Source organism: Phaenicophaeus curvirostris, chromosome 1 (assembly GCF_032191515.1).
Source record: "Phaenicophaeus curvirostris isolate KB17595 chromosome 1, BPBGC_Pcur_1.0, whole genome shotgun sequence".
Lineage (NCBI taxonomy): Eukaryota > Metazoa > Chordata > Aves > Cuculiformes > Cuculidae > Phaenicophaeus > Phaenicophaeus curvirostris.
Window position 1 is genome coordinate 156,331,021 of NC_091392.1, and position 27,358 is coordinate 156,358,378.

At 39.4% G+C, this 27,358-nt stretch overlaps 1 protein-coding gene across 1 annotated transcript in view; it reads right to left on the bottom strand.

Annotated features, from left to right (window-relative positions):
* The window catches only part of ABCC4 (ATP binding cassette subfamily C member 4 (PEL blood group)), a 152,464-nt gene that overhangs the window by 43,833 nt on the left and 81,273 nt on the right, over positions 1-27,358 (bottom strand). Inside the window, exons 20-22 of the mRNA XM_069879166.1 lie at positions 24,273-24,352; positions 4,324-4,474; positions 3,609-3,728 (exon numbers count right to left, since the gene is read on the bottom strand). Of these exons, the coding sequence (XP_069735267.1) occupies positions 3,609-3,728; positions 4,324-4,474; positions 24,273-24,352 (351 nt within the window). The remainder of the gene's footprint in view (positions 1-3,608; positions 3,729-4,323; positions 4,475-24,272; positions 24,353-27,358) is intronic.

Sequence of the window (27,358 nt, forward strand, 5' to 3'; positions counted from 1 at the left end):
AATAGCAGCTAGCATAACAAACAGTAACCGGAAGGAAAAAAGAGAGTCAAGGCCTGATGCATGGTCTATTTCTTTAAAATGGAAGTCTTTTTACTCTAGTGATCTCAGGAGTCTTGTACAAAAAGCAGAAATATAACTATATTTTCTGTACCTGCACTGCACTCCACAAGCTTTTAGCTAGAAGGTATCACAACACAACTGCCAGAGCTAAGTCTTTAGAAGGCAGCTGCAGCCAGTTAAGCTCCCATAAGAGCTTCTGAATGCAGCCAGTGGAGTTGCAGAGCTATTCAATTGACTAGATGTATCTGCTTCCAAGGAAGCTCACAGATGGACATCTGCACTGGGCACTCCCATCCAGATGTCCACAATTTGGTGTTAAATTTCATCCCAGATAGATATACTACAGTACAATATACAGGAGACAGTAGGAAAAGACACTGCAATACAGAAGGCAAAGTGTTTGAATTCAGGGCCAAAACCATTAGTCAAGTAGCCATAACAAAGTATGGCATTATTTATTGCTTAGGCTGCAGTCAGATGAATTGTTCCGGTTGCTACCAAGTCACAGTAGAAGGTTACCATTCCAATCCTTTCTGCACTGCTTGTCATTACTCCATGCTAAAGATTAGTGCTGTTTCAACGTTCCTTAGCCCAGAGCTAGGAATGATCCAAACTAAAAAATTTCTCCTATTTATAAAAAAGAAAGGACGTAAGTCTCGTTTTAAACAAGATCATTTTGGACAGTCAGATACCGTGTGTCCAGATCAACAATTCAGCCAATGGAACTCCAAGTAATTTCTGGAGGGCAGCGGAGGAAAAGAGACAATGACAAGAAGCAGCCAGGTAAGGTCCAGAGCTGGTAACCTCTTAGTTCCATTTACATCAACTCTAATTGCACGTGCGTGACCACACATCCAGCAGCTGGTTTCATCAAACAAGACATTTGATATGGTCTAATGGACAGTCATAAACCTAGGCACATGGAATGACATATGCAGAAGAGAGCACCACATCAAGTCACAAACCTAGTTCCAGAAACTGAATTCACAATTTAGATACCTCTCTGAAACCTCAGTGTCCCTGGAAACAGCCGATGGTGACGTGAAAGATCATTTTTGGTGCAAAACTGTACTTGTAAGACCATGAAATGGGACAGTTGGGTTGTAGATTTTTCAGTTCCAGGGTTTTGCTCCATTGATCCTGCTGTCTAGGAGGGTGCTTTAAACTGCCTCCTTGACATGGGTCATTCTGCAACGTCTCTGTGTAACTGGGGTCACCGTGCATGCAAGAAAAAATATGGCAGCCATGGGGACTAACAAAGACTCACCACAGTGTAACTTCTGATGACTCATGAGCTTGCTTATAGAGATGCTGCACTGGCAGGAAAGAAACTTAGGTCTGGTCAAACCTCAGCATGCCTTTCAGATTTTTTTTTAATCTAAAGATTAATTTAATATCACATTTGTAGGCAGCCCTGAAACAGGATTCAAAGCAAGCACCCTGTTTCCCAGGCTCAGATCTATATAGAGAGAAGGATAGCACTCTGGCCAAATGCATTAAACAAAACCATTGCTGATTGGGAGAGCCTTCTGCAACGCAAGAAAGGATTTAACTCTTTGGGAGACTTAAAAACCCATGACTAACTTTGTGAGCTAGTATGAAAGTTATCCTCTTCTATCAGCTATTGCTTGTACACACTTAGTATCAAAGAAACATTCAAGGTGGAAGCAACCTCAGGAGGTCTCTAGTTCAAGGTCCTGCTCAAATAAGGGTCAGCTCTGAAGTCAGGCCATGTTGCTCCATGCTTTATGCAGTTTGAACCTTGAAAATCACCGTGGATGGAACCTGCACAATGTTTCTGGGCAACCTGTTCCTCTCCTTGACTCTCCTCATGGTGAAAAAGTTTCTCCTTGTATCCAGGTTAAACCTCTCTTGTTACAACTTATACCCATTTTCTTGCTCCTCCCACCAGGTACCACTGTGAAGAGCCTGACTGTCTTTTTGGTTACATCCTTGCAGGTACTGGAAGGCAGCTACTAAATCCTCTGTAAGCCTTCTCTTCCATGAGTTCAACAATCCCAGCTTCCTCGGCCTCTCCTCACAGGAAGATCTCCCCCCTCAGTCCCCTGACCATCTTAGTGGCCCCTCCAATGAACCCACACTAGTCCGTTAAGAACCCTTCCTCTAGGAGTCCCAAAGTGGATGCAGTATTCCAGATGTGGGCTAACAAGTGCTGAGGGGGATAATCACTTCCCTCCTTCCGTTGGCCATGTTCCTGTTAATACAGCCCAGATGTTGTTGGCTGCCTTTGCTACCCAGGCATGCTGCTGACTCATATTCCCTCTGAGCACCAAAACACACAGACACACTAAGCAAGCTGGTACACCCCAAACGCTCTGGTGAGAAAGACAAAAAGATGAAGCGTGTAGCTACACAAAGGAGTGCACTGAAGCCTGACCTCAAAAGCAGGTTCTTGAACTGCCCAGGGGAGGTGTTACTGACAGTTTAGTTAGAGAGATGCATAAAATTGACCAGAAAACATTGTGTTTATGTTCCTTAGATCTGACCTTAAAACCAAGAAAACGCAAGGTCACAGTCCTCTTTGTATAGTGAAATTTTTACATACAGTTTATCAACTAAAGATGTCTTTTAATACAAAGCTTAAAAAATAACTTTGTGTTCCCTCTCTATCAGCTACTGTAAAACTGATTTGGTCAGATAACTAGCGATTTGAAAATATTAAGAAATAGGGAATTCAAGGCTAGAGGTGACTCCCTGGAAGATATGTTTCCCCAGTCACAAGTTACTGGACCCAACACAGAGGTCATTGTGCATGATTCTACAGTGTGTGCTAAACTACAGTTCAGAGAAGATAAACTAGTCCTGTCTGAAACTTTAGAAGTCTATGAATTACAAAAAGGCCATAGAATACACTTCTATGTCTGGTGGCAGAGGAAATATAAGATTTTACCTAAAAACCACAAAATTGCAAACTTGCATTCTGCTACATCTTGAAAAACATTGTAACAGAAAGCATTTAATTGATATAAGGTAAAGAATCACTGCACGAACCTGAATCATATTATTTATGCTTGCAGAATACCAATATTTTATACCTTCTGGTCATGTTAATACCATATATTAGATTTGAGACCTAAGCACTGCTCAAAGTAAAATAGAAGTGAGATTTATGAAACTTTTCTAATATGATTTATAATAATCATCTCTGCCCACTCCTAACATGCTACTTAATATTAAATGCTTCATAATACAGCTTGTTTCCCCTCTCTCTCTTTTTAAATATGGAATCCAAGAAAATGTCAAAAATTATTCTTTAAATATTCCTATCAGGCATACTTTAAAACGTTTATCTTAGACACTGCTAAAACATACGCATGGGTATCTCAAATTATATTACAGCCCAAAGTAAACTCAAAATCTAGACAGATAATAACTTTTTTGTTCTAACACAGAAATCTTACCCTAAAGAGACAAATGCACAGCTCCTGCTGATTTTAATGTACATTATATACACGTTGCTGAGGGCATAAGATATCTCCCTCCTACAGAGCAAAGTATTTGATTTTTCACATCAATTCATCACAAACCTGAGTGGAGGTCTTGGTGTGCATCAAATAATTTTTGAAACCTTTCCTCTGCTTTCAAAGCCCTAATAGTCCAAAGGCCCTGGAGGGATGACGACAAGTGGGAGAACACTGGACTTCGAGCTACAAAGTGAAATGAGAGTAACTTAGCAATAGCTGAAGGACAACATTTAATTCTTTTTGTACCACGTTAATCTTTAATCCTAGTACTTTACAGTTAACTACACAAGTTACTGTAGTGCATCCTGTTAGAATAAATATGCAGTATCTTTAACCAAAGTCCTCATAGTCAATTAGAATCAGTCAGACAACCAGGCAGATTAACTTATATAAAAATGTTGTATGTTTTTAACAATAGATGTCACTGAAGAAATTCTTTGTGCTTTATTAATTACATGAGGCACCCATGTTTGTTATTCATAATGCTAACACCAGACACGAGTCAAATTACATCAGGAACACCATTAGTACGGGCGTGCAAGCTCCCAAGGACCAGCAACTTAGCATGTTCTTAACTAGTTTTATTTACAGATAGCTAAACTATCATCACCCAAAACAGGAGTTGAGTATGTAATTCACTAGTTGAGAACCAAGGCAATAAGGAAGCTATTTGCATAGCAAAAGAAAAAAATCTTTGATAGATTGTCTATAAAATACTAGCATTTCACATAATAATAAGCAGAGTTCAAACTAAATTTAATCCTAGCAAGCTACATACTTGTGGATTCTAGACGTTTAATATCTCTTGAAGTGTCTAAGAAATAACGTCGAAGAAAAATGAAAAGAACAAATAGTGGAATTAAGGGAATGAGTATCCAAGGAATCACTGCCACAGCCACAGCCACCACACCAAAAATCTGTAGGAGAGTCTGCAACACAATAGAAACAAAACAAAAATCTCTTTGTTAGAAGAATTTAATTTAGAACAAGTATAAAACTATTTAACACTGTTGAAATAATGAAATATTTAAATATAACTACTAAATATAAGATCAGATGCATTGTATAACATATGAGTGACATGTACTTTTAAGCAGCTCGAAGAATTTACAGCAAAACCTAATTTGACTATTTGTGCGGTTTATGGGGTTTTTTTTTCTTCATTATTTGTTCTTTAGGAAATGTCTTTACACAACCAGTTGCCTGAATATTAGTGTCTGTCTTTGTGGACTATGCTGTGACTGCTGTAACAAAGTAACACATGATTAATGAAACAGACAACTAATCCTTATTAGATCTAAGCTATCTGGTGAACCAGGGATATGCTTTTTTCACTCCTGGTAAGTCTTTCTACTGAAAATTTCTTTTTAAGAGTTGTAAGAGTGAATTTCAACACAGGCTCGTAAATTTTTCCTAAAATAAACTTTTTCCTATTTAGAAAGAAAAGCCAGTATCAGAAAAAGTGACCTTGATCTTCCCAAAGCATTATACTGGAAAATGTAAAAAGTAAGAAGAAAATGTTAAACACTGCAAGAAGTGTCATAAAAGGCTACTTTTGCCAGGTTAATTTCAGTCTATGAGATAAATGGCTAGGCTAACCCTGAATTTACTGTGAGAAAACTTGATATGTGAAATAAAGCTTTGCTGCTTAGGACAATGTATCCCAGTCCAACATTCTAAATTAAATTTCCCATTTCCTGAAGACCACTTCACATCAAACTTCCAGTTTAAATATACTGTGGAATGCTTTTCTGGGCACAGCTGTTTATGTGTTTATGTATGTATGTAGTCTAGGAGTCCTGGTATTCTGAAATCAGGGTGTGTTCAATCGCTCCTTAAAAAGGGGGTGGGCATGCAAAAAGAAACCCACCCTGTATGAAAACTAGACAACTTAGACAACTGAAATTCTAGCTCAGTACTAAATTCCTGTATTATTTTCATGAACAAATTCCTTAGCAATGACAATATTTTCTAAAAGATCTCTGTTTTATGCACTGTAGAGGAACCACCTTCTTCATCATCACATACAACACACAAGTAGATTCTAACAGCCTGATTTTTCGACGCCAAAACTGCATTAGTGACCACTGGGTCCTAAGAATAAGTGTCTTGCAGCAAAAAAGCTTCCATCCTTTTATCAAGTTGGAAAAGTCAGGCGATATGTCAGCTAAGGCTGGACATCAGAGAGCTATACAGATTTTCAAACACTTTCAATGAAGTGCCTATAAAACATTGCATTTCCTGTTGCACTTTTGGTAGCACTCCCTTCCCTTTCCCCCTTCCCAATCTACAGCCAAAACTGAGCACAACCTTTCCCCCTACATCTGTTTTTTTCTTGAGGCTTCTCCGACTTTACCCTAATTTCACCTGACCAAATAGCAAACCCACACACTTCACACATTACGACTGCCTAAGTCAGCAGAATTTAATCATCGACCCTAGGCAAGATCTTAGCTCATGATATAAGATTTATCAGTTCAACAGCCTTGCATCTCATAGATCCTGAAAGTACATTATAGGGTCTCAGGAATAATAATAAGGAAAATTAAGGGTAGCTATGAGGTACGAGCTCTGAAGGAAGCTGCATGAGCACTACACTGCTCATCTGTGGGTTAAGGTGTTGAGGCCATCATGTTGTTCGACCTTCTAGATACATACAATAGATTGCAAACATTTTTGCCTAGATTGCATCACAAGAAGGTAAGGTGGCAGCAGGAGTACACAGTATTTCACTTGGATCAATTACAAACACAGTTATGTCAGCACAGAGCAAAACAAAGCACTGTGACTCCTCACCAGCACTGCCACCAGCCCTTTTCTACCTTATACTTCCTTTTTATCATGCAGTAAGGAGAAAGAAAATAAAGATTCCTGACCCACTCCAGATTTTCTCCTGTCCGGATCACCATTTTCCCCAATACTGCTAATAACCACTGCCAAGCCTGTCAGCCATCCACACACTAGCTAATTTCTAAAGGCTCCCTCACTTCCACTCTCATCAGCAAATTGAGACTGAAGTCTGCTCTTTTTGACAAGTGACTCCGAAACCTGCTTTATATGCCAGCTGCCTTGCACTTCTCCTGCCACCTTCTTGACAATTATAAAAAAAAGTAGTTTCCAAAGTACTGAGTCCTTGCACCATGAGCCACAAACCTAAGGTGTTGAGGGAAGGTGCTTGAAGGAAAAGAATTCTGAGGAAAATAAAACTTTTCTTAATAAAACTAAAAAATCCAAGCCGAAATTTTAGTGATGATAATCTACAATATGTTGCAAAGTGCCGGTGGGGGTGGGAGTGGGGCTAGAACCATAGGATCCAGCTCATGTAAACAAAGCCTTGCTACAGCAAAAATACAGGGAAGGAAAAGGTGGTTAGTATGACTAAAGTAAAAATCTGACGCCGCCTTTGGAAGGAATTTTAGATGAGCCTGCACCACCTTATCATTATAAAAATTTATGATAGGGTGGATCAGTCATGTGTGTTGCTTTTTTGGAAAACCACACTTGCATATAAATTAACTCTTAATGAAGTAGTCTGAAGGCCAGACACAACCATTTGCAGGCTGTAATCATGTAGTTACTGCATGAGGTATGGCAAAGGTTCTAGCTCCTGAGTTTCGCAGGAGACAACTAACCTCTTCAGCTGGAGACTGCCCCAACTTCTAGTAGATTCACTGACTGCAAGCTGGAGGACCCAAGATAATCAGCAGGCTGCTGATTAATGATAACACGAGTAGTCTGGCTGCTCTGCTTTCTGGGACAAACAGTAAGCTAGGCATTCAGTTTGCACAGCAAGAAAAGCTCAGGACTGGATACCTAGACTTTGTCTAGAAGAATCAGCTTACAATTGAAAATCACATCTAAAGGCTAAGCAGGCAAGATTTCCCTACGTGAAAGAAACATAACCTCTAAACCCAGCATCTTTTACTCTATTTCTTAATTGTAGCATCTTAAAGTCTTCTGTAATGACTGTGCAGAAAACAATGGCCAAATTTTTTAAAACTAGGAGCTGATTAATTACATTTTATAGCTAGCTGTGCAGTATTGGAAACAAGGCCACCTTACACAACAGACAACAGATCCACAGGCCACAGAGACTGAAAAGACCTGGACAGAGAAATCTAATTTGCTTCTAAATGGAGCCATATTGTCCAATTGTCACTTCAGTTTCCCTAGAGGAAGAAGAATTCTAGCTCTAAAGCATAGAAAAGCACATGCTGTTTCTGTTGGAGTCATCCTCTTGCTTGCAAGAGTCCCAAGAGATTTTTCTCATGTTTTGGTCAGTCACTCCCACTTTGGTCATTCACTGTGGCTTATTACTCCTCAAGAGATCTCCTGTCTTACTGGAGCAAGCATAACCTCCTATAAACCTCTGGGGAAGAAGTGAATGCTCTGATCAGCACATTCACTTGCGAAATGTGCTTTTCCTTCATCTTCTGATGACCTACATATTCATAATTCTTACATCTGCTGAGAGTGTTATCCCAGAGTTCCTATCTCAAACAGGTCTTGCTCTAGCAAGAACAATGTATTTCCATATCACAACCACCCAACAGAAAAGCACATAATGTGAGGTAAAGAAACAATATGAAAAAAATATCAAAACCTGGAAAAATATATTACTTATAAGCTGTAAGTCATACATATATCGCAAGTTGCAAGTTCTTCCATTTGTTGTAGAAACTATACAATTTATATAAAGTTAGAAATCTCATGACAAATGCCCTTTAATAAAGTTGACAGGACAAAAATGCAAAAGCAAAATTTGGAGTTCAAGATGTCTAATAAAAAAGTCTAACCTTCCTTCCTATAGATCACTGCCCTTCCTTATCAGTTACACCCTGAGCTCAATATTTCATGTTTGGCTTAAGTACTAATTTGAAAAAGGCACCTGGCCTTCATGTAGAATTTCACTTTGAATCCCTCAGATCTGCTGGCATTTTTCTCCAGTGGGTACTTAAGAGTCCTTTGTTTCCTTCTGAAAGTACCTATAAAACACCTCTCTGCCTTTTTTCTAATGATCTCAGAGTCAGACCTTTGAGGTCTTCAATTTTCTCCCATAATTCAAAAAGTTTCTGGCTTTTTTTTAGTTTTGTTTTTAAATGGACCTTACAATGTATTTCAGAATCTCTGATAAAATAGACACATAAGGGGTACCATGCAGTTGTATGTCTAAGTTACTAGTGTGCTTTACAATGCCAAATTATTCATGTGGGTTTGACAGCTACAATACAGACCCTACGACCATAGGAACAACATCATTCCGGACTTGCAGCTGGTGACCTAGTAGAATCTCTAATGAGCGAGCAGAGCTCAAGGGATAGGATTTGAAACTCGGAAACCTGAATGTGGAAGTCTACACATGACCTACTTAGTGCAACTCCTACCCTAGTTTAGAAAGTGGTTCATCTAACCTTTAAGTGGACACCTAGTGACTCTATAGTTGACTATTCCTGTAGCATCCACTAACTGCATTGACTAGATGCCTTCTGACTAGAGCAAAGTAACCATTTAAAGCCCAACAAGCAGATACCTAAATTTTGATGGCTGAATCCGCAGTTAGATCCTACCCAAGAACTCCAGTGTTCCAGGACCAGTTTTATCAATATTTGAGCAGATGTCAAACACACCTACCCTGTGGCCGCCCTCAGCTCCTACTCCCTGGGCCCAAAGAGGCATTCCCAAGGATTACATTAGCTGATCAATACTGCCATGAAGACAGACTAATTTAACAATAGGAACAGGTGCATATGCTGCATTTCAAGTGAGCAACCTTGCATTAACTTAGGGCACCCTCAGTCAGGCTCTGCTGTCTGAAGTAAAGCCAGGTCAAGAAACCGCAAAACCCCACTCTGCCCATACATGCTTGGCATTACCCTTCCTTGTCCCCTCCCCCTGAATTATTATTTCCTCATTGGCTCTGCTAAATAACTGCACGCACAATCAATCCCCAATCCAATTGTGACATTTTCTTCTTCATTGAATTTATTTTTTTAAAACACATATTTTCAAACCAGACTGTTTGGATTGAACATCTCGCAGCTCTGTTACAGCACAACCGCATGGGTGGCTGGTTACACCGGCACAACAGAAGACAAGCTTCTCTGGGGAGGAGGCGTTACAATAAGCAGATCAGAGCAATAAACAATTCAGCTGCATCCAGAGCAGCATATCGAACCACACTGTAGAATTTTTGTGGTTTTTTTCCCCCTTATTACAAAAAAATCCCAGGAAACATCCAAATAGAAACTTTTTACCTTTGTACGGTAGTGCTAGTACATAAACAGCTCTCCTTCATTTTACTCACTTAAAGTCCTGAGTTGCAGTATGTAGTCTTGTCTTTAAACTGTCTTTATATTAAGATGTATGGGTTTTCTTTTGGGACTGGTTAAAAAAAGCACATACGGTTCTTTATACTATTGCTTGCATCAAACTGTCAGAAACAGATTTGTCTTGAGAGAAAAAGCAATGAAGACTTATGAGCACAGGAGAAAGTGTTGCACCTAACTCCAATATTTAAAAAACATCTCAGACAACATCCTTTCCCGAAGCAACCAGTGACAGTAGTCTTTGACAGGAATGACAGCTCTCAGTCAGTGTAAATTCAGCTTTAGGAAAATGTGCATCCAAGAGAACATTTGGAATATAAAGACCAGACAACCAATGCACTGAAAGGGCGGGGGGGAAGCAGAGCTGAGAAAGAAATGAAATTGTAATTTCAGATACACTGAGTGAAAAAAAAAGAAAGAACTAAATACTGCCAGCCCTAAAAGCTTCAAAACCAGCAAGCTCGTCTTATCTTCTGTGAGACACCCTCTCCTCCTCTAAATCCTGCTATTTGCAATTAGTCGACAAGAGGTTACTAACTAAATCCATATGTCACTGCAAATGGGCTGAATACATCCGTCAGATATACCACAGAAATGCATTAAAAATCCCCAATCACATCCTTAATGCTAGTACCTTCCTTTTTTTCTTTTCTCCATAAGATAGTCTTTCTGGATCATTGTTTTTCCAAGCAAACAAGCATACACTTAGCTCCTCAGGGCAAATGTTTTCTGTGCCACCAACATGCTCATTCATTTGACTTGGCATGCATTTTGCCATTAAGTGAGAAGCCTTAGTAATTATTTGAGATCATGGTGAACTGCGTCCAATTGTTCTTTAACAAATGACCTTATAATAAAAATGGGGTTTTCTTTAATACATTGGCACTGCCACCATTCTGCTGTATTAAAAAGCATTCTATCATCAATAATCTCTCATCCTACAACAAGGGCTAGAAATAGGCTTTCTGGGCATCCTGGGCATCCTGGGCCAAGGTGTTTATCTTATGCAGGTCTCAATCTCAACAGAGTTTCAAAAGTCACAGTCCATATATTGTCTGAGTCTTCCTGATACTGATGCTTTAGGAACAGATGCATAATCAAGCTCTGGACTTCATGATTCTGCCAGACACTCAAAATACTCGTCCTTTAAAACTCTGCATTACATTCCTACATCATGTAGAGGTTATTTTCCTTCCTATAATAAATTGACTTCACTCATATAAGAAGTTAGTTGCAAGGGCCCTTTGGCCATGGTAGTAATTTGCTTCCATGCTTTTTCACTTCTATAAAAACCCAAGCTTTTATTACAGGAAGAACTATGGCTTCTACTTATGCATTTCTACACGTACCTCTTGTTAATACCCACTGTACAAGGAAGCCAATACTGTCACAGCAAAAAGGACAGTACCAACACTCATTCTGGTAATTTTTTTTTTTCTTGTAAACATATTTTTCTATTTATAAGCAATAAAAACTTAAATAGGATCTTTAATTTAATTTTCTCAAATTATTTTCTTCTATTGCAACTTTGTGCTCACTAGACACTTCTGCACAAGTATTCTCATTTGGGCAGCAAGGCATAACTATGCAATGAGGATCTACACAGAAGTGAGAGGTCCTCTTCTTGAGGCTATAGGGAGTTAGTTATAATGTTATTCTGATCTTCCTACAAAAACAGTACAAAAAGTTAGTAAGTTTTGTTGTTCAGCAGTGCTAAGTTTGCTGTCTTCTGTAAATAACCACAATCCAAGGGACTGTATATTCTTACATTACTTTTTTCCCAGGCAAAATAAGGCACACACACAAAAACCATTCACACAAACTATAGTGCTCTTTGTACCATGATAAATATGCTATATCCTCCTGTGGAACACTTCAGATGCCAAGTACAATTTTACACGGTAACTTGAGGAGAAAGCATTAATCAGAGTGCAGAGCATGCACACACACATGCTTTGCTTTCTCAACAGCTCTTGCCAGAACCTGCTTGAAACAACGCAGAAAAAATACCTGGCACCACCCAACCCTCCCAGGGTTACTCCTCTTCCTAGGTAACGGAAACTATCCCTTACCAACACAATAATTTAGGAGTTTTGTGACTCCAATACTCCCCCATCATTGCCAAGTATGGTCACTTTGTTGGCTGCTCCACTTGCTTCAAGATTCACAGAGCAATGCATTTTTGTATCTCCGCTATCACTTCCCGCTGCCAAATAACTGATATTTTTAAAAGAAAGAATGACTTGACTTTTCTACTGCCCTTTCCCTTAGAAGCCATTTCTAAAACTTTTCCCTAGCTATACAAGACAGGCCCACTGAGCAGACCTTGATGAAATCAAAACATTTGGTTCAACAGTGGGTACTTTTCTCTTTAGTACCCCTACAAACAGTGAATCTCCTGTGTCACTCTTTGCTCATATGTCTAGAACTTCATCAGCAGAGACCGATTCACAAATATTCATTCTCAGTATTATCCCATTTACGACCCTTCTAAAAGCATTTTTTCTTTCTGTGATAACTATTGCTTTCTTTCTATAGAAGAGACACGTATACAGAGAATCAAACTAAACAATCAACACATATTCCACTGCTTCCAGGCTATTGGATTGCAGCAGGCAGACCTTACAAGTTGATATGAAAGTATACAAAAAAAAAAAAAAAAAAAAGCATAGTAACAGGACTGGGAAAGAAGAGGCATTTTGACACTCCCAGTACAAAACTGTGACTGTTGTGCTACTAAATGGGGAACAGACCACGGAAAGCAGCCAGGCTCTCATGTTCTCCCCAAACACTATCTCCTATTGTTACTGCTGGAGAAAGACCACTGGCCTACATGGACCACTGCTGTTACCCTGCATAGCATTATTTACTGTTCTTGTGGTCTAGTCCATTAACTTATTTGCTAAAACACTGTCCAGTGTTCCTGAGAGGAATTCCTCTGAAGTAGTGATGATCTCATCAGAACGTTTTCAGCCGCGTTGTGCGCATTTTCTCCCAGTTCTTTCAAACCTCTGGCAAAATTTTGCTTTCCATAGATGCTGCTGCCCCATACGTCTCAGTTTTGCAAACTCTGCCTTTGACCTATCTGGATTTTCCTGCCTCAGGCCTCCTGTCCCTTGTGGCCATAAAGCCAAAGCAGCTCTGTGCCCTCCCCAAGAATACCTTACTTTCAACTGCATGACCTTTTCCGCTCAGCCAAGTCTAATTGTTTGGCCAGAAGTCAATTATGCATCTTTCAGCAACTTTAAAAGCCTTGTGCTACATTTGAACTGTGGGCTCTTCTGTTAAAAAGCGTATCAGTTCTTCAGTAACACGGCTCTTCATCCTCACAACAATTACAAGCTTTTAAGCATTTTATTGTTTGTTCTTGCTATTTAAAATATGCTCTTCATATATTTATTTTTAGGTGGAATGAAGTACTATCCAAATTTCTGTAAGCTCCATGGTGGCCTCTCTGACCCAGTTAAATGAAAATGATGAAAAATACTATGGACTACAGCATTAGCTATCCTAAGAAATTAAACTACTTTCTGTTCTTTTTTAGTTGCAGTCTTTCATAGTAGATATTTAAAAAAAAATGGGTTTTAGCCTGTCTCTTTCCGCCCCCCCGCCACCTTGACTTTCCCAGAGCTTTGCCACTCTGACAGGACTATAAAATACTACTTTACTATTTAAAATAAATTCTTGATTATAATTCCTCGGGACTACATTCTGTTCAGTGATCACTCAGCTCCAGGAAGCTTAACTCCAGGATGCTTTCAGCAACTGTATTTTAACTAATCAGCACCCATCTCTCACCAACACCATCATGTTTCACTCAGTTCAGCCATTCTCTACAGGTACAGAACCCAGTGGCATCTAAAGAAGCAAGAGGAAACTCCCTTGGCAGAAAACAAACATTATTTACTATAGTAAACGCATATTCATTCATAATTTGTTACAAATACACGCCAAGATCATCTGGAAGACTTTTCAGAAGTTTATTTATCAAAAACCATCAGCAAAGACACACTTACCAAAGTAACTGATAGTAAGAAATCCAGACTTTATATCAGCGAGAAAAATGAAAAATTACTTTTCTCAGTATTAGGTTATGTTTAACAGAAGGGTGGACAACTGAATTGGGTACCAAAACCAGCTCATTTCCAGTTTCAGAAGATAAGATTTTAACCCATTATTTTAGCCTAGGAGTGATTCACACGGTAAGATATCACTGCTTATTAGACATTAGACTGATTTAAAAACCCAACAAGAGAAACAGAAAGACAAGAAGATGTAGGGATGCGACTGTGGAAGAAAATGCAATCACTCAGCATCACTGTCATCCACAGTGCAAGAATAGCTATGACTGAGCCTTTGAAACAGCCTTTCTTAACACTTTTTACTAATGTAAGAGTGCAATCCAAATGAATAAATGTTTTAAATCACAGAAAACTATCCTGTTACATAGATGTACCACAAAGAGGTGTAGACTTCCCAAAGACATATGACATTCGGTTCCCAGCTGAACTCTCATCTTTGAGCTTTAAAAATCTGATCACACTGCAGCCTGTACCTTTTGAAGAACACACTTGTTTGGAGTTTTCAAATCAGCTGCAGAGTTCCCCAGGCAGTCACAGTATCAGTTTCAGCAAAAAAGTAAGTTATGTTATGTCATGCATGAGATGCACTTGTAACCCGGGCAGCACATTTTGATGAGATACAGTCTTGTTTTGCTGAAGATAATTCCTTGTCCTACATGTTTGTTTGGGGCATAAATACACATAATGATTTAACAAACACACACACCAACTACGCAACTAAGTAATTCAAATTACATCCAAGTTTCCATACAACTATGCTGCTTCCCAATAGCTGAAAATGTATAGGGTAATCTGATAAAGAAAACCTACTACCTTTTTGTCTTCTCATTACTAAGCCACAATTTGCTCAAGGTTAGAGAAATGAAAAGCAAGTCTGCATCTCATGATGCTCATATGCTCTAGTAAAAGAAATAGAGAAGATAGTAGAATTCCATGTGATATCTAGCTTTATTTTTCCAACTACTATATTCAAAACATCAGTATCCCACATCTCATTAAAAAATGGCAGGAACAGCCCAGTAACAAATGGATAAAAATAAAAACTAAAGGAAAAGACTTAAGAAAAACAAGACAAACAGAAAAGTGGTAACAAGGAAGCAAGATGACACAAAGGTAACAAAACTGCATGTTTCAGTATTATTTTATCTTCTTTCCCATATTAGATAAGGGATTATATCTTCAGGCGGGATAGGAAGGGTAGGAGAGAAGGCGGGGTAGCCCTCTTTGTAAGGGAGGACTTGGACACCATTGAGATGGATTGTGGCGCTGAGGAGATTGAGTGCCTGTGGGTTAAAATCAGAGGAGCCCATAAGAAGTTAGATTTTGTGATGGGAGTCTGTTACAGACCACCCAGCCAAGGAGAAGCAGCTGATGAGCTCTTCTATAAACAGCTGGGGTTAATCTCTAGATCAATGCCTCTTGTTCTTGTGGGAGACTTCAATCTTCCTGATATCTGCTGGAAGTACAATAGAGCAGAAAGGAAGCAGTCTAGGAGGCTCCTGGAGTGTGTGGAAGACAACTTCCTTGCACAGCTGGTGAATGAACCAACAAGGGAGGGTGCCCTCCTGGACCTGCTGTTTGTGAACAGAGAAGGCCTTGTGGGGGATATGGCAGTAGGTGGACGCCTAGGACAAAGTGATCATGAGATGATAGGGTTTTCTGTTCTAGGTGAAGTGAAGAGGGTGGTTAGCAGGACAGCAGCATTAAATTTCCAGAGGGCAGACTTCGAACTCTTCAGAAGGCTGGTTGGCAAAGTCTTATGGGAGACAGGACTTAAGAGCAAGGGAGCCCATGAGTGCTGGGAGCTCTTCAAAAAGAAAATCCTAGCAGCTCAGGAGAGAGCCATCCCCGTGTTCCGGAAAAAAAAGCCGGCAGGGGAGAAAGCCAGCTTGGTTGAACAGAGAGATCTTGAGTGATATCAAGAAGAAGAGAAACGTTTATGGGCTCTGGAAGAAGGGACAGGCCTCTTGGGTGGACTACAGGAGGGAAGTGAGATTGTGTAGAGAAAAAATCAGAAGGGCTAAGGCTCAACTAGAAATCAGATTGGCAAAGTCTGTGAAAGATAACAAAAAATCTTTCTATAAATATATAAATAATAAAACAAGGACTAGGGAGACCATACAGTCCCTATCAGACGCAGAAGGAACAACAGTGACAGGGGATGAGGAAAAGGCTGAGGTACTTAATGCCTTCTTTGCCTCAGTCTTTAATTGTAAAGAAAGTTGTTCCCTCTGTGAACATACCCAGGAGCTAGAGGAGCAAAATGAGGCTCCCATGATCCAAGAGGAGGTGGTCAGAGCCTTGCTTACCCAACTAGCCACCCACAAGTCTATGGGGCCGGATGGGATCCACTCAAGGGTATTGAAGGAGCTAGCGGATGTGCTGGCCAAACCCCTTTCCACCATTTTCCAACAGTCCTGGAAGACTAGGGAAGTCCCACTGGACTGGAGGCTGGCTGATGTTGTGCCCATCTACAAGAAGGGTCACAGGGAGGATCCAGGGAACTACAAGCCTATCAGTCTGACCTCAGTGCCAGGGAAAGTCATGGAACAGGTGATCTTGAGTGCTATCATGAAGCACATGCAAGAGAACTGGGTGATCAGGCCCAGTCAACATGGGTTCACAAAAGGCAGGTCTTGCCAAACTAACCTGATCGCCTTCTATGACAAAGTGACTCGGCTGCTGGATGAGGGAAAGGCTGTGGATGTGGTCTTCCTGGACTCCAGCAAAGCCTTTGACACACTTTCTCATAGCGTTCTGCTTGAGAAACTGTCAGCCTCTGGGCTGGACAGGCGCACACTCTCCTGGGTGGAAAACTGGTTGGATGGCCAGGCCCAGAGAGTGGTGGTAAATGGTGTGAAATCCAGCTGGAGGCCAGTGACAAGTGGGGTTCCCCAGGGCTCAGTGCTGGGTCCAGCCCTGTTCAATGTCTTTATCAATGACCTGGATGAAGGCATTGAGTGCTCTCTTAGCAAGTTTGCGGACGACACTAAGCTGGGTGGAGGTGTCAATCTGCTGGAGGGTCGGGAGGCTCTGCAAAGGGATCTGAACAGGCTGGACCACTGGGCAGAATCCAATGGCATGAGGTTTAACAAGGCCAAATGCCGGTCCTGCACTTGGGGCACAACAACCCTATGCAGTGCTACAGACTAGGAGAAGTCTGTCTAGAAAGCTGCCTGGAGGAGAGGGACCTGGGGGTGTTGGTTGACAGCCGACTGAACATGAGCCAGCAGTGTGCCCAGGTGGCCAAGAAGGCCAATGGCATCTTGGCTTGTATCAGAAACGGCGTGACCAGCAGGTCCAGGGAGGTTATCCTTCCTCTGTACTCGGCGCTGGTGAGACCGCTCCTCGAATACTGTGTTCAGTTCTGGGCCCCTCACCACAAGAAGGATGTTGAGGCTCTGGAACGAGTCCAGAGAAGAGCAACAAAGCTGGTGAAGGGGCTGGAGAACAGGCCTTACGAGGAACGGCTGAGAGAACTGGGGTTGTTTAGCCTGGAGGAGGCTGAGGGGAGACCTCATTGCTCTCTATAACTACCTGAAAGGAGGTTGTGGAGAGGAGGGAGCTGGCCTCTTCTCCCAATTGACAGGGGACAGGACAAGAGGGAATGGCCTCAAGCTCCGCCAGGGAAGATTTAGGCTGGACATTAGGAAAAAAATTTTTCACAGAAAGGGTCATTGGGCACTGGAACAGGCTGCCCAGGGAGGTGGTTGAGTCACCTTCCCTGGAGGTGTTTAAGGCACGGGTGGACGAGGTGCTAAGGGGCATGGTTTAGTGTTTGATAGGAATGGTTGGACTCGATGATCCGGTGGGTCTCTTCCAACCTGGTTATTCTATGATTCTATGATTCAAATATTATTAATACTAAGCAAAAACAAAGCCTAAAATATTTTAAAAGTCACATTATGTTCCCGCACAAATTAGTTGTTACTGCAATCATTTCTGTTTCCTTGACACTAACATATGGAGAATGACACGCATATTTATTCATAAAAAAATTCTACACACTAATGAAAATAGGAATAAAAAAAATGGGGTAACGGAAACGATTGGCTTGGACTACATAGTGACCGCTATAGTGAGAACAGACCTTTAGCCTTCCCTATAAAACCAAGGTCCGTGTATAAAAAAGAGTCCACCTATTAGCAGTGACTCCAGACTTCATGTTTTACCCTATACACATAAGATCAAATTGAGTAAATACACACTCCGTATGATGCAAGACATTCATCTTTACATTCAAAGGAATGTGATGACAGGTATGGAGTGAAGATCAGCAATAGCTTCGGCATAGAGTATCTCCACTGCTGGTCACCATTAACAGGACTAATGGGCAACTGAGATTTAACAATCAAGGCATTCAAGGACAGAGAAATTAAAGGTCAATAAAGAATTGCATTATTTAGACAGGTGTCTGTGCTAAGCTCACATATGTTGGTCTCGGAGACACAAGTGCAACTCAAGCCTCTTCTTCCTCCTCAACCTCCCACCCCTTATTTATTTTGGGGGGTAGGCGGTGTGGGGGATGGAGTGGGATGATGACCAGACAGGCAAGATGGACAGGTTTTTTTTAATAAAGCAGTGTATAACTCCTTTTTATTTCAAAGAAAATGGCAAAACTAAAAGCACATACTAATATCAAATGACTAAATAAAAAATTAGGTTTTTATCTCAAGGACCATTTTAACTTTTTCTGAAATTAGAGCTTAAAAGTAACCAATGAAAAACTATACACTCATATAATTTTTCTTTAGGTTTTAATTGGTCTTTCGTTACGCACTAGCAAGATACACTGTAGTATGCATCTTGGGTATGCAGTTGAAACATCAGTTCCACAGCGAAAAACTTCCATGAGATTTCAGTAGTCAACTGCCAGCAGGAAACTGTTTTTTTTTAAATTTGTTTGTTTTTCATTTAAACCTCAGCCCAGCTGCAGAATCTTGTGATCTATCAGTTACGCAAAAACTACCAGGATCTAGCAGAAGGGAAATCAAAAGGTGTTTCCAAGATACATGTCTGCTCTATATAGCAGGCTAAAGAGACTACGCAGACAATCAACATAGATCCCACCACTAGTTATTTTCTCACAGTGTATTTATGATCATATTTTAAACGCACACATACAAACACAAAAAGAACTGTTCTTTCTCTAAAAATTCACATACACATACCTACCAAACCTGGCTAAACTGGAAAACACAACACAACAAACCCCACAGAAATCCATCTCTCACAGAAATCACAAAATAACAACGTCATTGTTGAACTAAAAGATCTTGAAATTCCTTCTACACACTTTCCCTGACATCTTCACACAATAAAATGCAGGGGTCAGTGGTACTGAAACAAGTAACGGCAGTTCCACTCTTGTGCACATACGAAAGCAAGTGACCCAAGCTATTATTCCAGTCTAAGGCACTTTTTGTTCCTAATATCCAGATGCAGCAGCTTTTTTTTTTTTCCTTTTCTTTTTTCCTTTTAAAGAAATGACTGTGGACACCTCCTTCACATTTTCCTTTTCTTCAGCATTTTCACTTCATAAAGCTGCAGTCAATGTGTTTTGTGTGTGGCGAGAAGGGAATGGCACTTTCAGTGGTGGTCTCAGCCACAGCCTACATTGGTGGCTCAAGTAGTCTCAGGATTAGGTCTTTGTGTGTGATGAAAGGATATGAAAAGTCAGTTATTTAAACTCAGTCAAGCTGTTGATTTTGGGGAGGAAAAAGGTTTTGCAATTCAGTTTTCTTCAATAAATCACTGCCCTTTTCCAAGGGCAGCTGCAGATAGTTCACATGTTCACAGTGTTCTCCAGAAACAAAACAAATCATGGTTTTTTTTTATCCCTCAATCCAACATAGGGTAAGAAATCAAAATGAAGGGGCCATCACATTAAGCTACTCAAATCACTAGAAACTAAAGCAGAAATATCAACTCTGTTAACCGGTAATAAGATCACTGAACATTTAAAATGACAAGAAACCACAGAGAAAACCATCCCTTTAAAATCTATCATAATTATTAACAAAATGAAGAGAAAGTTTGAAACTCATTCCACCATCCTACGTTTTCAATCAGTTTATATAGATTTAAGTTTCAACCAGTAGTTTACCAGTTTCGGTATTCATCCTGCAGGACCTGAGACCACAGTTTAAAGACGTTAAGTCTCTGGAAATCTCACTCAAGTCAAAGTCAGATTCAAGTACTAAACACGAGCCTTTGATAAGCTTTCAAAAACATAGCATCCAAAATACTAGCTCAGACACTCCTAACTGGCCAAGGTTTATGAAATACTCTTAAATATATTGGAACCTTAATTTCTTATACTTCCTCATTAAATTCTTCTATTCTGTTCCTTGGCTGACCTTTTCCCAAATTTGTGCAGCGTGTTTCATTAGTGCTGCACTGAGCTCAACGTTAGCATGCGTTTTAACTACAACAATATAAGCTACAAGCCCCACACCTACTAGGGAAGTCGACATCAACAGAACCTTGTATTCCCACAGAGCTTAACGCAGGAGGAGGAACCTGAGTTTGTTATAATGCTGAGTAAGTAAGCTAGTATTTTCAGAGTAGCCTAAGAAAATTAAGCAACAAAATCCCAGTCATCTTAAATGGCACCTGACTTCCTTAAGTCCCTTTGGACTTATTTATAGGATGATCAAGCTCATACCAACTAAAGAAATAATTTCTGCAATTACTTGCACTTGGATAGCTCTTTGAGGCTGCTATCAGGACTGCCCCCTATTTATGTATTTGTCAGTTTAATCGAAGTACATATATGCAAATTAAGTAGTAAACTTAAACTGCAAAGTAACTTCTTGGGAAGTTTTAAAGCACTGCAACGGCCTTTGCACAGGTGGTCCTTTACCCGAGGAGACTGCAACTTAATTGGAAAACACCTGCCAAATCCACATAACTCGGGATAGGAAAAAGAAAGTGAGATGCCGAACTGAGGCTAATGAGATAACAGTACAGGAAGCTTTAAAGGCAGTGAGAGTTGCCATTTTGGGACCTATTGCAAAGCAACAGTTTTGCAAAATCTAGCCAGGTTTTCAGAAGAATTCACAAGTTCTATGACACAGTTTTTTTGCTTGCCACATACATTTTATTTTTGCTTTAACAAATAAGTGTACAGAAACTATCCACTGTCTCAAAGAAAACCAAATATTTCTTTTTCATTGACTCAATGGAAAACATAAAAAATGCAACTCTTTTAGTTCAAGGAATTAATTTTCGTCCAATATAGCTGTCTAAACTAATCATGCTCATTATGACTGTAGTGGAGTGTATAAATCTTATTAAGCACTCTAAAAAGAACATTAACAATTTGTAGCATAGCCTCAAAATCTACACTCAGTGTAATTAAATACTCTGAAACTCAGTAGATTTTATTTATTTATTTATTGGCACTTAAATGGACTCATATTGTAGATTTTGGGTATCCAATCACATTGTGTTTATTTGTGCAGAAATTATACACTCACTTTGCCAACATACTAGAAGAGCGGAATGCTTCACAATGATCCTAGCAATAACTCAGAAAGAGGACCACTACTTTAATGCAAATCCGCTCAAGAAAAGCTTCTACACACAAAGTAAGATGAACCAGTTACCGCATTGTTTATTAAGTTTCACTTGATTCCTCCTGACAACCATTTAAACAATGAATGTTGGGAAATGTCTCTCAAAGAATCAACAACAATGGCTAGGATCAGAGCTATTATATTTAGCTAATACTGTTTTTAGAAAGGAGAAAATATTTCTTCCTGAAGGGATTATAGGAAGTCTTATAAAAGACACCTGCAAACAAAAGAAGTGACAAAAGATCTCTATCATAATTGATAATGGTTATCCTTTGTAAAAATCTATGCTTCTTCAGAAATATATATCACCTTTGTTATTGAAATTCAAAAGGCATCCAGTAACCAACAAGCCTGCTGATCAAGAATAGTAAGTTTTAGAAAACCTGCCAAGAAGGAAGTGCCTTAGTTTTATGTATAGCAGCGCATTATTAATCAATAGTAAGTTCTTAAATTTACTTTTGTGATGCTGAATAGAAGAGACAACCTTTGAAACACAGTACCATTTTAATAGTGTACTGTAGTGGACATGTAACATTTACCTTATTTTTTTTTTTAAAGAAAAACATTTCACTTAAAATATAAACTTCAGAATCTGACAAATTATTCAATAGCCAATGTAAAAGACACACACAAAATAACCAAGACAAGAAATATGTACAAAATATGGTTTACAGTAGGATCTTGAAAGATGAAAACAATCAAATCTAAAGCAACAGCCTTCATTCTTTCATCTCTGACCAGTTAAGTTTTGGTAAGCACATACTACCTATGGTATCTATAAGAGGTTTTCCAGCTCACTAGTAGATGATTTGGTCCTCTGTATGTGCCGTGTGTACACATTTCCTCCCTTTTTTAACTCTCTTCTGGGGCAAACCAGTTTGTTTCCACAGAAAAAAAAGCGTAATTCTCAAGAGAGTCTGCTTCAGGGTCTGCTCCCGAAAGGAAGCATGGGCAAGACCACACCAATTTTGGCTCCCTCTGCTTATGCAAACTTCTCTAACATTTTCCCAGCAAATTTGGCATCCTCATACACACCCCCACATGCCTTTAAAGCACATGCTGGGGCATGCAAAACACACATTCGGTTGCTATAAATACACCATGCGAGTGGGCGGCAACACAACTCTCGCATTATTGTAAATGCATAGAAGGAAAAGGGTTAATCATTTTATCTCAAGACCACAGGACCCAGGGGATGCTTTGGCCATGAGTAGTACGTAGTATGAACATACACAGGACAGTCTTTTGTAAAGGAGATAGAACTATGCAGATACAAACCACCCTGCACTGCCTGATCTAATGGTCAAGGAGCACTATACAAAAGTGATGGTTTTGAGTTCGTGGATGTAAGTCCTATGCTAAGAGAAGAGGATAAATATTGCAGGACCACCTGAGCTCTAATCAAAAAGAAAAGCACATGTGTATTGTCCCAAGAGAGCTGAAAAAGTAATACACCATCTAATAAGATAGTTAATGAGACTGAAGAACATTTGGAATCGGTATGAAGAGTAGAAAACAAGCAGTACATTATAGATGTTTACATTGCATTTTCAGGGAAGAATTTGTCAGGGCCTTAAAAGCCCATGAATTCAAAATCTTAGCAACTCCCTAACTCATCAAAAGCCCCACCTGCCTTAATTGATAAGTAAAAATACAAACCTTCGTTTCTTCCCTCAAATGACACTGTAATGCTTAGAATAACACACACACCCCTAACCTCAACTTCAGCAACTTCACTAACCTGTGAAAAAACTTCATCTTAAGAAATGTTTTTACTAACTGTATGGGATATTTTTTCCCCTATTTTCAAGAGCTCAGCATTAACAACAAAATTAAACTCCTCAACCTGAAATGTCTTCAGCTTATTTTTAAAGGAGTCAAAATAAGGTTTAGATCCTGAATAAGTTATGTCTATGAGATGAAGCAAAGTTAGCAATAGTACCTTTAGAAAGATTGCTGAGTTAAGTATGACAGGTCTGATCCACTAAGTGGATCCAGATGATCCACTAAGTCTTTTCTTTCTCTAGCCTCCACAATTTTCTGTATTCTGTGATTCATGTTATTTTGATACAGTACGATCAACTTGTTTGCAGCTTTAACCTTCTGCAATCTTTTACAAGGAGGATTAATAGCAACTGCAACAGAAAAACTACCTTGATGTCATGTATAATCCTTTATCCTTTCATCATCATCAAAATTTTGGTGCTTTGTCCATCTTTCTTGTCTGCAGCAACTTATTTCACTTGTTCCTATTAAGGCTATTATATTCACCCTATTACTGCTAATCTTTTCTTTGTAAATAGCCGCACCTATTTTAATCCAAAATGGTGTGGTAAGCATTTGATTCTTTGTGGAAGTAGACACATAATTAGGTTAATCTGTACTATCTTTTCATGTGAGTTGATTGTTTCTTTACTATGGACATATTTCTTATAACAGCAATAAGCTTGCCAGACTGCTTGGAGGCAAATCAGGAGCAATTTACCAAGCATGTAGCTACTATGAACTGAAATCTTGACATAATAGCAAGTTGTGTAGAGCCACTCCTACCTGCCAGTTATTACTCATGTTAGCTTTTTACTGACACATTAAATTTCAACCGCACCTTTCTTCCACAAACAAGTACTTTCATTGAACTCTGCTACATCCGTGACAAATAGCTGATCTTCACCAAAGCATACAGGAATCTAAATCCAGAATACAGTGCACAAGTCTCTTTGACAGTAGCAACCAAATTACCTGCACGAAGTCCAAAAACGTCAATGGAAGCAAGTCATCCAGGTGGCCAATATCTTTGGAAAAACGATTTAAGATTCTTCCTACGGAAACAGGTTTGGAGAAGAAAAAGAAAGTGAATATAATTCCTGAAAAGATCAAAATATCTTAAACATACCGCATTTTACCATTTAAGTAACAGTTAAAAGGAAACAGATGGAATCTAAAGATAAAATGACACTTTTGGAATCATCATGAAGGGAATCTTTTACAACCACTGCAATGTATTTTGAAGAATATTTTTTTACCCATGCCTTTCACCCAAATATAAAACCTTTACTCAAACCGCTAGGAAAAAATTGAAATGGACTTTGAAGATATTAGTTCACTAGAATTTAACAGATGAAACACACATGCTTCATGTTCAAAACCTATGCAGACAAAGGTTTACAGTTCTGACAACTTAATGCAAGTTTCATCAAGTAACATCAGCCAGAATCTGCTCCTATCCTTGACTAAAACTCACTAGTTGACCTAACTGATCCTTTTTAGTAGTTCTCTTCTCATGTCTCCATCATTATACATGGATTCAAATTGCAGGCATTTCTGAAATAAAACTTGAATAAATCTAAATGTAAGGCTACCTGAATGCAAATCTATCTCAAAACCTTGACAATGCTGATCTTTCTTAAAGCTAATATACCAATTTTTAATCTTCTGTCAGTGAAGCATTTATACTTCTCTATTTTCCTTGGTTTTACTGGAGTGAAAAAATCAGTTTTAGCAAGAGTTCTTTAATAATTAAAGTCACAAAGCTGCCACCCATAAGTGGATTAGTATCTTTCTCTATTAATCGATATCTCTACTCGCCAGGAAATAAACTAAGGTAAAGATGGGAATCCAGTGTTTTCTAAGGTGTGTAATGCCTGTACATGCATTCGCATTGCCTCTTTATCTTCATATATCTAGGTTGAATTATTACTTCTAACTGGTACAAACACATTCACTGCATTGGCAACAAAAGATTTTCTTTTTTTTTTTCCCCCTCAAAGGAACTCATTAAACTGAAAGCAGTTAAGTTTAAAGTTTCCATGGAGTACATTGGAGACGTAATTCAAAGATAAGAGATATAGAAGTAACTTCTGTATCAACTATCATTCTAGTTTTCTGTTCATGGCTGTCTTGGAATTATAGATATTGCTGCATAACTTTGATCTCTTTTTTTTTTTTTTTAAGGGAATTTCTGTTCCACAACAAGCACTGAGCAAAACATCCTCTCCTCAGGCCTGAGATGTGACTCCGAAGAGAGATACTGGTTGCACACATCTTGTTCTGCATTACTTCACTACCAAAGGCAGCTACTTAAGGCAGACAACAGCAGGATTCATCTTATTTTTAGGCTTTGCACACAGAGAGAAAGGGTATATAGCAGCACAAGAGTCAGCAAAATCGCTTTCATCTGTTTCTACTGGGAATGGCAGCTGGGGATGTCCCCTTTCACTTATTTCATGTTGGGATAAATACAACAGAAGGAACTCCAAGGCAATTTTTTTTTTTTAAAGTTTCCTTTTCCTATGAATTCCTTACATGGAGCCTGGCTGTGTGAAATATCACATTCCAGGTTATTTGCGGATGAACCAGGACTCCACTGACAAAACAAAAACCATTCAAAGAGGTTAAATGCTTTCTTCTGACACGGCTTTCCTTAGTGCCTTGTCCAGGAAGGACAGAAGAGGGAAACAAGATGGCATAATGAATTGGACTCAGGGTATTAGCAGTTTATTCCCAGCTTTGTCACTTGCCTCCTACATGATGTCACTTTATTTTGCGAAGCAAAGAGCAGAGCAAGGAAAGTTGACAGTGCTGAGCTCCTTTGCGAAACACTGAGACCCACAGATGACAAACCGTACACAAGGGCAAAGGATTATCCCCACAGTAAGCAAAGTCCACCTTAACTCAGCCTTAGAATCCCCCTTTGCCTCTTAATCTCAACTAAGTTTTATTTGTAGTGTTTGCAGATTGATATAATAAGCTATTGCACAAAGGCCATCCATGTGACACTGCCAGGAGGCAGCCAAGGTCACTACAGCTGACTACTTTGTTGGGTCAACACTAGCACCTCCAAGAATCAAGCAATGCCTTCATGATCTCCCTCATCGCACAAATGGAAGAACACTTCGAAACTCATTCCTGGAAAAGCACTGTGCTTATTCTCATTTAGTATGGTAAAAGATGAAACCACAAGGGCTAGAATAGAGAAGTGATTACAAAATGCTCACTGTAAAGAGCGATTTTAGTTTCAGTTCCAACTGCATCTCGGAGTTCAGTTCTCATTTCTGCCGAAGAATGACCCATTAAAGTTGCTCAAAGAGAAATTTTGCGGGCTAGGAGTCTGGATTTCGGGTGTTTTCAGCCATTGTTTGGAGGCTGTGACAATCTCCAGCCATTTTCTGAAAGTTTCAGTGTTGTGACAAGGAGAGCCTTAGGCTACAAGCATAATACAGACCTGTTCCAGCGCTTTCAGGGGTAATGAGCCGGGGTAGATACAATTGAGAACTGCAGAATACTTGCCTTCACCCTGCAGACCAAGTGTGACAGTGGCAATATTCTCCTCCAAAGTAACATCTCCTCCAGGGAAGTTCTTTGAGGAACTTGGTCACGAAGGAAAGCTTAGCTCACCTGAGCCAGTCCCAGGTCCTTTGGTCTTACTGGCTCTTTCATATATCCACTAACTACCAACTACTCAAGCTCCCATGGGTAATGAAGTTGATAATTAATCACCAAAATTGTATTTTTGACAATTATCTTATGAAATTAAGTATAACAGTATTTCTACAGACTGTGTTTTGACAGAGCTGTGAACTGCCACTAGGAAAGTGGAAATTAATCTGACATTATCAATAAAACATGAAAACATCTTTTAATCTGTCTAATCCTCTTTAAAGTGTAAATACAGTAATTCTGTAAAATGACATGGACATGACATGTTCACAAAATACAAGCGAACAAAAGAATGAAACTTTGAATACTGGAACCTTTTACTGTCTACCTGATACAAGTAAAGCAATTTAAAGAGTGAGGACATGAATCAGTTGCTTCCCAAATAAACA